The following is a 13,605-nucleotide window of genomic DNA, read 5'->3' on the forward strand; positions in this document are numbered from 1 at the left end:
AAGATTATGACCACATGACCAGCAGCCTCAAGTTCCTGCCAACATGTGTACCTCCTGTGATGCCACATGTTTCCTGCATGATGTAGCATATCTCCTTGAACTGTTAGCTGGAACAGATTCTTTATCTTTTAATGTTGGTATTGTCAGATGTTTGACCACAGCAACAAAAATAACAAAAAGTAACTATTACAAACAAACATGTCTAGCAATGAATGTTCAGGTCCTATCATTCTAGAATGCAAAAGAAGTTCCTTCTATAAGCATTAGCTGTATAAGTAGCACCCTTGTCATCAGAATGCCTAGGACTCATTTGAACTGAACTGTAGCTTTAAAATTTGTAAGTGAAGGCACCTTTACTTGAACTTCAATTGCATTCCCTTTTCTCCTTCTGATCCCCAAAGCACTATTTATTCTACAGAGCTTCAAATTTGGGGTGCAGTGTAATGCTGAAGAAAATCTGTTAATACATGACATGATAGTAACAGCAGTACGAGGGAAAATGGACAATTGCTACCAGCTCTTTGTCTCTGGAATATTTGTGAGTTTACTTATTTCACAGTATGCACTGGATTGTTGGCAGAGTCATTCATACACTGGGATGTATTAATTCATAAATGTTTCAGATAATCAAAGAGGCAAATTGATTCATGAGATAATGCACAGTTGTTTGTACATTAAAACATGGTGGCTTTTATAGTAATGGAAGGAGCAAAGGTGATATCAGCAAATGCAAGCTATTCATTGGATTCTCTTGCACAGTCACAAAAAAATGACATATAGACTTGATTATGACTTTAAGAGGAGGTTTGTGTAGAATCCTGGATGCACACATAAGCATTTGGCCTTTTTCCTAAAATGGTACACACTGTTTCTTGATGAATATCCCTTTTAATCTTCTATCTGCTTGGAATATTTTCTGAAGAGAGAAAAACATTTATCACAGAAAAACAACCAGTGACTCATAGGAGACCATGTTCAGGCAGCTTTACTGCTGAGTGAATAGTGAATGATTACAAATGCACACAGTTGTTGGAAATTCAATTTGGTCTGGTTATTTGTTATCATAAACATATAACTATCACAAAAAAAAACGTAGTTGAGACCTGGATATGTTTTGTAGATATGTGGAAGTATCTGTATGTGTGTGCCTGTGCATATGGGGGCCAGAAGTTACCTTAAACTCTTTGCCTCTATTCTTTCTCACCTTAAAGTTTCAACCAGGTTTTTCACTACATCTGGAACTCATCAGTTTAGTTAAATTGACTGCTGATCAGCAAGCATCCAGAACAAATCTGTATCCACCTGCTTCTTTTGACATTACAAGTGTATATTGTCATATTTACTTTGAAATTCTGGTCCTCAAAAAGTGAATTCAAATCAGTATTTTTATATAGCAAGTATCTTATCCACTGAACTCAAGACTTGTAGATGTCTCTCCTAGAAAGCACTGCTGTGAGTTTGATAGATTTCTGGTTTCCTGATCTGCACTAAGTGTTACTTGGACCCTGTGTATAAACTGTGTTGGTTTCCAGCAGTGATGTTGGCATGACAGGAGACTTAGAGAAACTGAGACTATTACGGAAAATGTTTGCGGTTTAGAAGGAGACATCTGCTGGGGATGTGACCTGTGACATTGTTTCATGAAGTTGACAGAGGTGCACTCACTGCCATGGAGACATTTACAGGCATGAGATAGTGTGAGTGAAGTTATGACGTACTTGGATGTAGAGTTTGTCAGTTATCCAAACAAGAGACTTTGCCAAAAGTAGCCCTCTGCTCTGTTCAAACAGTAGTCCATCTTTTCTTCTATAAACCTCTACAGAAGAGGCCAAAACTGGGCCTGAACGTATACATATTTTCATTAATTAAGCAAAACTTGCTTATATGGAGCTTATTTCGTAGTTCTTGAATATACAGGGGTTCATTTCAAACTCATTTATGTAAATAGTAATTGGCTTACTCCATTCCCTAGTTTAGTCAAACTTAATTCTTCTCTCTCCCTCTCCCTCTCCCTCCCTCCCTCCTTTCCTCTTTCTCTCTCTCTCTCTCCATCTCCCTCCCACCCCCTCTCCATCCTTCAGGATACATTAACAGTATTTTCCTATGTATATTTCTTTCATTAAAACTCCAGAGTTTGGAATAGAATTGACTTACCATATGACTATCATCAGGAAGTTAGTTAATGTAATTATATTTATATCTTGTGTTCCTTAGGATATGTTGACTTTTTCTTGCCCTCTGCATAGAATCTCAGATAGCCTTTACAGATAGTAATGGGTTCTTAAATCCTGAACATAAAGAGTTGATCAGAACAATGCTGCCATATTGATTGTAAAGCTGAACGTGGTATAATTCTAAAATTAAGGTCACTGCTGGTGGTTGTTTATACAAACTATCATATTGCAGAAGAGAAAATGGCTTTTATATGTTTGCTTTTTAATTGTTTTTTCAGGGCAATGTGACTTTTTCCTGCTCAGAACAACAAATTGTTCCCATCACATTTGTCAACTCCAGGAGCAGTTATTTGATGCTGCCTGGCACTCCCCAAATTGATGGTCTGTCAGTGAGTTTCCAGTTTCGAACATGGAGTGAGGATGGTCTGCTTCTGTCCACAGAGCTCTCTGAAGGCTCAGGGACTCTGCTGCTCATCCTCGAGGGCGGGACTCTGAGGCTCCTGATTAGGAAAGTGGAAGGACATGGAACTGCAATCCTCACAGGTACAAACAAATTCTGCTGATGTCTTTTTAATCACTTCTCCCTTCTCCTCTATCCTCTCCTCTCCTCTCCTCTGCTTTTCTCTTTTTCTCTTTCCTGTCTTCCTTAATGTCTTCTCCTCATCCTTTTATTTTTTGCTCCACTCCCAAGTTCTTCTCTTCCCCTTTCTTTTGTTTATAATGGTATCTTAATGTATATCAACCAAGGATGAGGTTCTACTTATAACATACCAAATCATACAGAGGGATAAAGGGAGAATGAGTGGTTGAAAATATACTATAAATACGAAAGAGCTTGCTCTCCCTCACATGTAATAATTAGACAACAGAAGCAGTTAAGTCTGAATCAACCATGTGTATTTCAACACATCTCTCATTGCTTCACTGTAGAATAATCAGAAAGGTGGGAGTTAGATTTCTCATCCAGGATTATTTATCACATTCTAGGCCATCTGTAGTGTAGCCTGATGACTCCTACAAAGAAATCTCTCACATCGTGTGTCCTATTTACCTTGGTTGCCCTCCATAAATCTACTTTCCACAGTAGCAAATTGTTACAAAATGTCTACACCATCACAATCTCTGAAATAAGAAATCTGGGAATTGACTTAGACTCTGTCTGGCTTCCATGTCATATTTGTACCTTATTATGGGTTATTTTATCGTCCATATGTTCTATTTCATTAATTGGTGAGCTTTAATAATTGTGATTAGAAAGTTGTTGGAGATCATCTGAGAGTTTAGTTCAGGAGTGACAAAGAACAGTATTATTTTTCAAGCGTTAGAGAGAGATCAGTCAGAAAAGTGTTTCTATGTAAGGCGTACAGATCCGAGTTTGGTCCCAGGATACCAAAAAGAAGCTGATTGTGGTGACATATTCTTTTAAGCCTGGAGAAGTTGGGAACAGGTGGATCCTTGGAGCATGTTGTCCCATTAGCCTAGGTTAATCAGTAAGTGCTAGGCCAGTGAGTAACCTTGCCTTAGAGGAGACTGGTTGTGTTGCTTTAGGGTAACACCTAATACTGTCTTCTGCTTTCCATGTGTGTGCTAACATAAGCATGTGCACCCTTCCCTCACACAAACACACATAAACAATTATAAAATTCATTTCTAAAACCATGACAGCAATCAAAAAGAAAAAAAATACCTGAACTTAGCATGGTATCAAAATCTGCTTGATAAATGCCCATTTCTTCCATACTAAGTCAGGATGTCTAGCTAGAAGGGTTCATAGGGTTGTAAAAGCTGTGAACAGATTTGTGAAGTCAGAGGAGGTTTCTACTATTTATTAGATTACTGCTCGTAGAAGAGAGTTAATCATGTTGAGTGATATTTCTCATATTCTCAGTAATAAAATTTTAATCAGGAGCTTTTTTATTTGGAGACAATAAATGTGCATTGGCATTGAGCTGTCTCTCACTAATTAATAAGATGTTTGAGCACAGAAATTTGTAGGCTTGGACCACAAATGCATTTTTATTATAATATGGGCCCTGGCAGTGTTCTGCTCTAAAAAATCCAGGAATTGCTTCTATTATTAAAAATATGCCAGTCCATTAATACACACTTTCCATTAAGAGAGGGTGGTAAGGAGTGCCAGGTTACCCAGCTACAATGAAAAAAAAAATTGTATGATTTCAAAGATATCCCTCAAATTCTATACCAAGTTAAGTGATTGGCTGAACTGGTGATGCTTGTGACAAAAGGCTAGCTTATTCCAAGAGTTAAGAAAGATTTTCTTATACTTCTGAAAACTTGAACCACTTAATGCATATCTCAAATGGACTACATGTTTCTTTCTTCTTACATTTTCTACTCAGAATGGGTGAGAAGGCTAAAAATGCCAAAACAAGAACTAGAAAAATATTTTTCTGCTTAAATTATCCAAACAAACTTGTTTTAAAATAATAGTGGCATTATTAATTTGATATAAATAATTATATATAAATTAGTAATTTATACAACTAAATGCCAATTATCCAAGTAACCTCTGTGTGTGTTTGTATGTATGTACATGTAGAATGTATATGTGCATGTATATATATATATATATATATATATATATATATATATATATATATATATATTCCATGTTTAAATGTGTCTCTACATATGCACAAAGGTCAAAGAGTGATGTAGGGTACCTGATTTATCATTCTCTACTTTATTTCTTTAAGAGAGGATCTCTCACTAAACCTGGAACTAAACTGGCAACCACAAAAACTTAGGATCCTCCTGTCTACACCTTTCATGTAGTTGTGATTACAGCTTCCCATGTTGCCACATAAAGCCTTTTGTACTCCATATACCATACTAGGTTCTCATGCTTGCTCAACCTCTTATCTAGTAAGCCATCATGACACATGGTTTGTCTTGTAAAGCAGAGGGTAAGACTCTTTATTGATTGCTTAGAATAACCAGATTTCAGAGAGCTACCAGGTTTTTTCTCTTCCCAAATATTTTTCTCAGTGAGCTCAATTATCAAATAGATGGTAGATGAGTCTACTATTTTTTAAACACATCTATTCTTCATTCACTTAGTTTGGTTAAGTATCATAATATATAAATATTAACATATCAATATACATTCAGTGAGAATTTTGTACCTGATGTGTTATGTTAATATCATGGTGTGGTGGACACATGTGGAATGCATGGGTGGGTATTAAGTGTCTTCTATTGGTGTTCTCCTATGTATATTTGTGTGCTTGTTTTTTGAGGCAGGACATCTGAATCAACCTGGAGTCTATTGGTTGGCTACAATGGCCAGTAAACTCCTGACCAACCTATCTCCAATGCTGGGCTGCCAAGCTTAGATTTTACATGTCTTTTGATCTCTGAGCTCCAGTCTTTAGGTGTCCACAGCAGGTACTTTGCCTGCCTCCATACCCCTGCATTCTAACCTTCTTCCTCCTCATTCTTTCTTTTTTTCTTCATTTCTTTCTTCCCCATTCATCTCATTTCTCCCCTCCCTACCTCACTCCTCTGTTCTTTCTGTATTTCTTTTATCTTTTTTGTTTCTTTTCTTTCTTTCTTTCTTTCTTTCTTTCTTTCTTTCTTTTTCTTTCTTTCCTTCTTTCTTCCTTCCTTTTTTTCTTTCTTTCTTTCTTTCTTTCTTTCCTTCCTTCTTTCTTCCTTTCTGTTTTTTTTTTTTTTTTTTTTTTTTTTTAAGATGGGATCTTGCTATAAAGCCTATCTATACTTAAATTACAAAATTTCTTGCATTATTTTTCTGGATACTGGGGATAGAAAGATGAAATTCTATGTTAGCATCACATTTTGTCATTTTAATCCTTGTGTATGTGTTACTCCATTATTATGGCCTTTGTGTGTTCAGGTGTGGTACTTTAGGCATGTGTGCACCATAGAAGATGTGTGGAGGTCCAGGGGATCTATTGGGTTTCAGTCCTTTCCTCTTCCATGTTTGGACAAGATTTTCTTATTGTCAGTTGTACAAGCAAGTCTAGTTTGTCCACAAACTTCCAAGAATCTTTTCATTTCCTCCACCAAATTTGTTATTAGAGTGATAGGTTTACTGATAGTGTTGCTACATTTGGATTTGTAAAGTCTCTGGGAATCTGAAATTAGAACCTCATACAAGCATGACACTTACTCCAATCTCTCTAGGCCCATATTCTATTTCCTAAGGATATATTCACTCAAAGAGATTCTTAGAATAGAATATAGTATTGCCCAAGTCCTTCCAAGTACTAAGGAAATAGAATATTTCATAATAGTAAGAGAAAGTTATTGATTTATTTTATAAACAAAACTTTGAATGTCTTATAAAACATTAAGTAATAGAAAAGGAAAAATAGCTCAGCTGAGCTTTCCTTTAAAATCATGGATAATTCATGTAATTATGTTGTTCTTATGGGAAAACTCAAGGCAATAAGAAAAGGAACTATGAAAAAAGATGTTCAAAAAAAAAAAAAAACTATGAAATCCCAGTATTCAATAAAATCTTTTACTGTAGTGTTTCCCTGTCTACTGAAGACAGGGTTAAGAGGTAGAGATCATGTATTTTTGACAAGGGTACTGTTGCACAAAGTTCCTTGCTTTTCTGCAAGGCTAGTGAATTCCAATTCTGGAGAGACATTTCTCCTTTGTCACCAAAAAAACAATAACAACCAAAAAAGTGTAATAGAAGAGTGTCCTAGACTTACATGTACTTTGGCTAATCATATCTGCAAGATCTCAAAAAGAGCTTGTAGGTAACCACTGGCCCTTGATATTTTTAAGAAGGTCAGCAAAGCAGGCATTATTGTTTGAAGATAGAGTTTGATTTGTTGAGGGGTAAGCTGTGCCAAATCATCTTAAATGAAAGCACTCATCTACAAGCAAAGTTGTATTATCTTCAAAGGTTCTGATTATTTTCTGTCTATATGGGATAGAATCATCTCCTTTAAATCTTTTTATTATTACATTTCAAATATTCTACATAGTCTAGATGTGTGCTACCAATATAGGCATGCTCACACATTCAATCAAACAAAATATTCTGGTATAATTTAATGTACATACAAAATTTGGATTTGACTATATTTTGAAGTGCTTTATTGAAGGTCTAGTGACCACTGAGACTGTTATCAGGAGGTAGTAAAACCTGGAAGAGATAAGATTTACACACTTCTCAAATCCAACAATTTACTACAATGAGTAGAATAAGCACATGGAACCTGGCAAATTTGATAACTTGGTTTCAAATCAGAGATGATTGTATGTGTTAAAGAAGGCATATTTTTGACCTTTTGCTCATTTATAGAGAATCTGGAAACAAATATTTAAATATGAGCATTTTTCTGACAATCTGTTAGTCTTGTGCTGTCATGAGAAAATCCCTGAGATAAAAAGTATTAAAGAATTGAAATTTTCTTTGCCTCTTGTCACCTGAGATTTTAGTTTATAGTCACCGTACAATAAAAACATTCATATGAATTATGAAAAGGAAAATAATCCAATGGTGATTAAATAAATATTTATAGTACAGCAATTATATGTTGTACAATATTTCAAATTTAAGAAGATACATTTAATGCAAGTATTATTACATTGTAGCAACTAGAAGTAAGAGGAGGGGAGATGTCTGTGCTACAAGGATGGAAGTGTTCATCCTGATTAATAGCCAGATGGTCATTTTCTATAGCTTTGTGATTAACAGTGGCTTCCCAATATTGTCCCTTTTATATAAGCTAATGTAACTTGACTCCATCTGTACATCAAGAAAGCAGGATTAGTCAAGAAACCCCATCCCATGCTTCAAATTAATTATAATTAATGGCTTGGTGTTTTAGCAAAAGTAATGTTGATGAGAAAATCCTATCAGTGAGGGCAAATAAACACAGAGCCAAGCATGCTTGCTGTCACAGTAAGCTGTCTGATTAAGCACAGAGGTCAAGATTCAGCACAAAATTGTACAGAGAAATTCTTGGTTATGACAAATTGAGAATTGCAGTTCTCAGACTTTGTAGGTGTTTAGGCTCAAACCTGTGGATGTAATAAAATATTCTTACCAAAAACAGTGTATTGGGAGTATGAGATTTATCTATCCTATAATTCATAGTCCATTTATGATGAAAATAAAGGCAAGAACTCAAGCAGGAACTTGAAAGGGAAATAATGGAAGGATGCTGCTTACATGCTTAATCTTTTAATCATACGAAGTACCATCTGTTCAGGAAACAGAACATCCCCCCACCTCACCCAGTAAACTGGACCAACCTGGATCAGTCAACAAACAAGAGAATCCCCTCAGACACAATTCCTCAACTAAAACTCCATTTTAGTGAAATCTAGACCATGCCAATTTAACAGTCAGAGCCACCTTGGATACAAAAAAATCAAGCCTAAGTTGGAAATATTTACCAGCCTAGTAGCCTCTTGTATATTTGCACCTTTTTTGAGTTTGACAAATGGAAATGATGAAATGAAAATTCTTAATTCACTTCTGTTTCTCTATGTTTACTCCAGTGTGTATCTGAAAATGTTAGATCATTTTTATGATTTTTAAAGCAGAATAGTCTAGTGACCACATATGCTATCACTTCCTTTCCAGTTTCTGAGCATCCACTTTGCTAGTTGCTTAGTATAATCCAGTCAGATTCGCCCCAGTTTAAGCTTTAGTAGCCTGTGTTGTACACAGGTGTCTAGATCAAGGCTGAATGAACATTAGATTCTCCTACTATTATTTGAAGGTGAGTTATAGAGGCACAAGTTATGTGGAAGGCACAGGAAAGATAGATGGTATGAGAAAGGAATGCTTCATGTTTCCTTTTCAGAATAATATAATTTGACTAAGCAATGAATAAGAAGGGTATTCCCATCAAAAAAGAGCCTGAAGATGAAAAAAATGTCATGTATGATTCCATAAGAGTTTGTGATACATGGAGAGTAGATGGCAGAATTGTCAGGGATGAGCACATCTAGGGGGATGGAAATGTCTCAGGGTTGAATATAATGTTATCCTGTAGCAGTCAGAACTGGACACTTAGATGTGCACTAGAAATCATCACTGTCACATTCAAACTTGGTTTATTTGTCAGACACTAATGATGGCAACACCAGAGAATCACTCTCTCATTCACTGACCAAAGTTCTCCATCTCCATGGTTCCTTGAATCATGAACCAGTTTGCAGAACTTCAAAAGCTTGATCCTGTCATTTATTGGCAATACAGTGAGAGGGTTTGTTGCTGACATTTGGCAGAGGAGTTTCAACTGCTCGATGCTCCATCAATCAAGGAGCATTTGGAGAGGTCAGAATGTGTCCCCACAGATGCCGAAGGAGACACGGAAACATGATTCACACTCTGACCTGCAGCCACTTTTATTCTACTGGGAACAGGAGGTTTACACAGTCAAATTGTTAATTAAGACCACAAGGCCATAAACAACATGACCTAAATGAATAGATCTGACTGTAGCTACTACAGACATATATATGAAATTGTTGATGAGATGTTATTTAAGAGGAAACACTTTGTTTGCTTCTATTACTGTTTCTTTAGTTATTGATTGGTCTGCAATAACATGCCACATTATAACACTTTTACACATTTATGTAGATATATTTTATTATGTGTTCCCCATTGTCCTGTTTTGTGACTCCCAGTTCTGCTGCTCTTGTATTTCTTCCCAAATGGTCCTGTCCTCATTTCTTATTTTTAAAAAGACAAATTAGTTTAATGAGAATTACTTATAGAAAATGACAGAGGGGTTGTTAATAGGAGCATGAGCAACTTACCAGTGGCTTCACAACTGGGAAAAAATCTCTTTCCCTTCCCTACAACTGTTAACTGCCTAAAAGCTTCTTGCAGCTCCAAGATGCAATATTGGTGGACTCAGTCTTGCATTGATCTTGTTTAGTTTCACATGGTTGTTTAGCATCTATGATTACCTACACATTTTTATTAAAGGTAAATAATTATTCACTCATCAGCTTTAATCTACTTTGTGTTATTTATGAAACTATAGTCTACAATCAAGAGGTCCCTAGCCCTGTTGATAAAGTTTATAAGAGGATTCATGAAGAGAAAATGAACTTGAAAATTTGGGGATAGATGTGGACAATTCAGGAAACAGTAAAGTAGAGTATAAAGGGGGCAGAGGAAAGCTGTGTCCTATTGATCAGTTCAATAGTCTGCACAGAAATATGAATGTACTAATGTAAATCTACAGGGATCTCATGCAGAGATAAATATTGAGGGATAAGAGACAGATTGCAATTGCCTCAAAAAGAAATGGACTTGTAAGTCAAGCAAGAGTTGTGTGTGTGTGTGTGTGTGTGTGTGTGTGTATGTGTGTGTGTGTGTGTGTGTGTGTGTGTGTGTGTGTGTGTGTGTGACAGAGAGAGAGAGAGGAGAGAGAGCAAGAGAGAGAGATAGATAGATAGATAGATAGATAGAGAGAGAGAGAGAGAGAGAGAGAGAGAGAGAGAGAGAGAGCACCTCCCTCTCTACCACCTCTTTTTTCCTCCTCTTTCTTCAGTAGGAAACTCTTCAAGTCTTGTCCCTTTTGAAAACAAGGGCAGTCTCCTGCTTTCTATCTGTCTCTCTGTCTCCACCCCTCTTATTTTATATCAATGTTAAGCTGAATTCTAGAAATCACAGAGAAAACAGTGATGGTGAAAGTTGAGAAAGTATCTTTTGTTTCAACAGAATTTGTTTGTTACTTCTTTAATTGTCAGACATTATTTTAAAAAGAAATTATTCTATTTTATATTTAGAAACTTCAAGTTTCAATTTTTTGTAGGAGAAAACAGAAAAATCATGTATAATTTCATCATTCCATATGTTCACTTTTGATATTTTTAAATATTTATTTTATTTTTATACATTGGGGAAGTACTGTTTGAGCATGTGAACAAGGATGCTCTCACATGGGCCAAAAGAAGACATCAGGTCCCTTGGAATTGGAATTACATGCATTCATGAATTTTCTTATATGATGTTGGAAACTGAACTCAGGTGGTCTGGAAGAGTAGGAAGTCCTCATACCTGTGGAGCCAAGTCCCCAGCCTACACTTCAGTAGATATCTTGGGAAAATTTGTTGTTTCACTCTCTGAGATATTGGCAGTGGTTATTTGTCTAATTTCTTCCTAAAATATATTATAATTCCTAACATGAATCTACCAAATACAATTCAATCAAGTCAGTGTTTTTGGAAATAGTAGACATTTTGTACTTTTACTATTTACCATTTATAATGGCCTCATGAAGTATTAATACCTTAGACCTTAGCTGCTGGCTTCATTTAAAATTAGTTCTTCAGACTTTATTCATGAAAAATAAATTAATAAATGTTTAATGTTGTTAATGTGAGAATATCACCTTCCAGAAAGGTTTTCATATCAAGACAAAATTGTCTCTTTCCCTCTAGATCAGATTCTCAGTGGTGTGACCTTTAAATAAAGTCTTCATGTTCCATTGAACCCAAATCACAAATTTTTTATTGCTACTTTATAACTGTAGTTTTCTACTATTATGAATTCTAATACAAATATCTGATATGCAAGACACTTGATATAGGAGCCCTGTGAAAGACTCACTGAACTGTAGGGGTCTCAGCCTACAGATTCAGAAGCACTGCTGTACTGACTGTGTACTTTCTCCTACAGAAGATTTGTAGTTTCATGAGGTCTCATTATTAATTGTTGAAATTAGTACCAGAGGTATTTGTGCTCTGTTCAGGAAATTGTTTCCTGTACTAATGTGTTCAAAGGTATTCCCTACTTTCTTTTCTGTTAAATTTCATGTACCTGGGTTTACACTGATGTTTTGATCCACTGGACTTGAGTTTTGTATAGGCTGATAGACATAGATCTATTTGCATCCTACATGGAGTCATCCAGTAGAGACCAGAATCGTGTTTTTGAAGATACTTTCTTTTTTTCATTATATGGTTTTGGTTTCTTTGTCAAAAGGAAAGTCTCTATAGGTCTGAGGGTTTATTTCCGGTACTTCAATTCAATTCTATTGATCAACCCATCTATTTCTATACTAATACCATGAAGTTTTTATTAATATTGCTTTGTAATATAGTTTAAATCTGGGATGATGATAACTCGAGAAGTTCTTTTACTCTATAGGATTTTTTTATCTATTCTGGAATTTTTTTTTATCAGTATGAAGTTAAGATTGTTTGTTCAAGGTCTGTAAATAGTTCTGTTGAAATTTTGATGAGACTTGTATTGGATTTATAGATTGCTGTGGTAGGATGATCATTTCTACTATGTTAATCCTACTGATTCATGATTATGGGAGATCTTTCCATCTTCTGATAGCTTCTATTTCTTTCTCCAGAGATTTAAAGTTCTTGACATACAGATTTTTCTCTTACTTGCTTAGAGTTACAGTAAGAGATTTTATATTATTTGTGGTTATTGTGAAGGGGTGTGTTGACCTGATATTTTTCTCAGCCTATTTATCATATATATAAAACATAGAGATGATGATTTTTTTTAGTTAATTTTGTATCTAGATATACACGCATGGAAGGCACCTTGCTTCTCATTTGAGCTAAGGATTGAAACTCTAGTGACCCTATGGGAACAATAGGCATTTTTGCCTGATTTCTAGGCACCAGGTTCCTGTCACTAGCTGCAGCCATCCATAGATTTGTGGCTATCAGTCACCTAAGAAAAATGCCCCAAGCCCTAGCACAGGTAGAGGACAGCTTAAGACAGATCTCCATTATAATGAGGCACCTAAAGACTTGGAGCCTTAGCCAATAATGTTTATTTCTCAGACACTATTCCCTGAAAACAGTTTTAATCTCAGGCCCACCATGAGAAGTTGGGTATAATTTTACTCATCCACCATGACAATAAATGACCTCAGATCATAGACTATCATGCAGAAGGCTTTTTTAGTATCTAATTGGATGTTGGCATGGAAAACCAATAACTGGCAAACTTTCCGAGCCATCCTATGGCAGACACTAATCCCCAACACTATCAATGATCCTCTTATATGCCTACAGACTAGAGTGTAGCATAATAGTCCTCTGAAAGGCTCTACCCACCAGCTGACCTGAACAGATGTAGAGAGACACAAACAGACTTTAGTTAGAACTCAGGTAGTCTTGTGGATGAGTTGCAAGAAGGTCTGATGGACCCAGAAAGGTAGTGACTCCACAATTAGACCAACAGAATTGATTGCCCTGGAACCTTTATGTTTCCCAGAGGCTAATCCACCAACTAAAGAGCATGTATGGGCTAGACCATGGCCCCTGCAAATATGTAGCAGACATGTACCCTATTTTTCATGTGTGTTGCCAAACAACTAGAGTTGGAGCTGTCCCTGGCTCTGTTGTCTAAGTGTGTATCCCATTCCCCTAACTGGCCTAACTGTCTGGATATTCCAAGGTAAATTTTTTTTTTTTTTTTGCCCAG

The 13,605-nt window shown here is 36.0% G+C and overlaps 1 protein-coding gene across 1 annotated transcript in view; it reads left to right on the top strand.

Moving 5' to 3' along the window:
- The window catches only part of LOC308421694 (contactin-associated protein like 5-1-like), a gene marked incomplete at both ends in the record, with an annotated part of 497,826 nt that overhangs the window by 107,543 nt on the left and 376,678 nt on the right, over window positions 1-13,605 (top strand). Inside the window, one exon of the mRNA XM_080918133.1 lies at window positions 2,453-2,717. Coding sequence (XP_080774259.1) covers window positions 2,453-2,717 — 265 coding nt within the window. The remainder of the gene's footprint in view (window positions 1-2,452; window positions 2,718-13,605) is intronic.

The sequence above is a fragment of the Micromys minutus genome (genome assembly GCF_963924665.1).
Source record: "Micromys minutus genome assembly, chromosome: 6".
Taxonomy (NCBI): domain Eukaryota; kingdom Metazoa; phylum Chordata; class Mammalia; order Rodentia; family Muridae; genus Micromys; species Micromys minutus.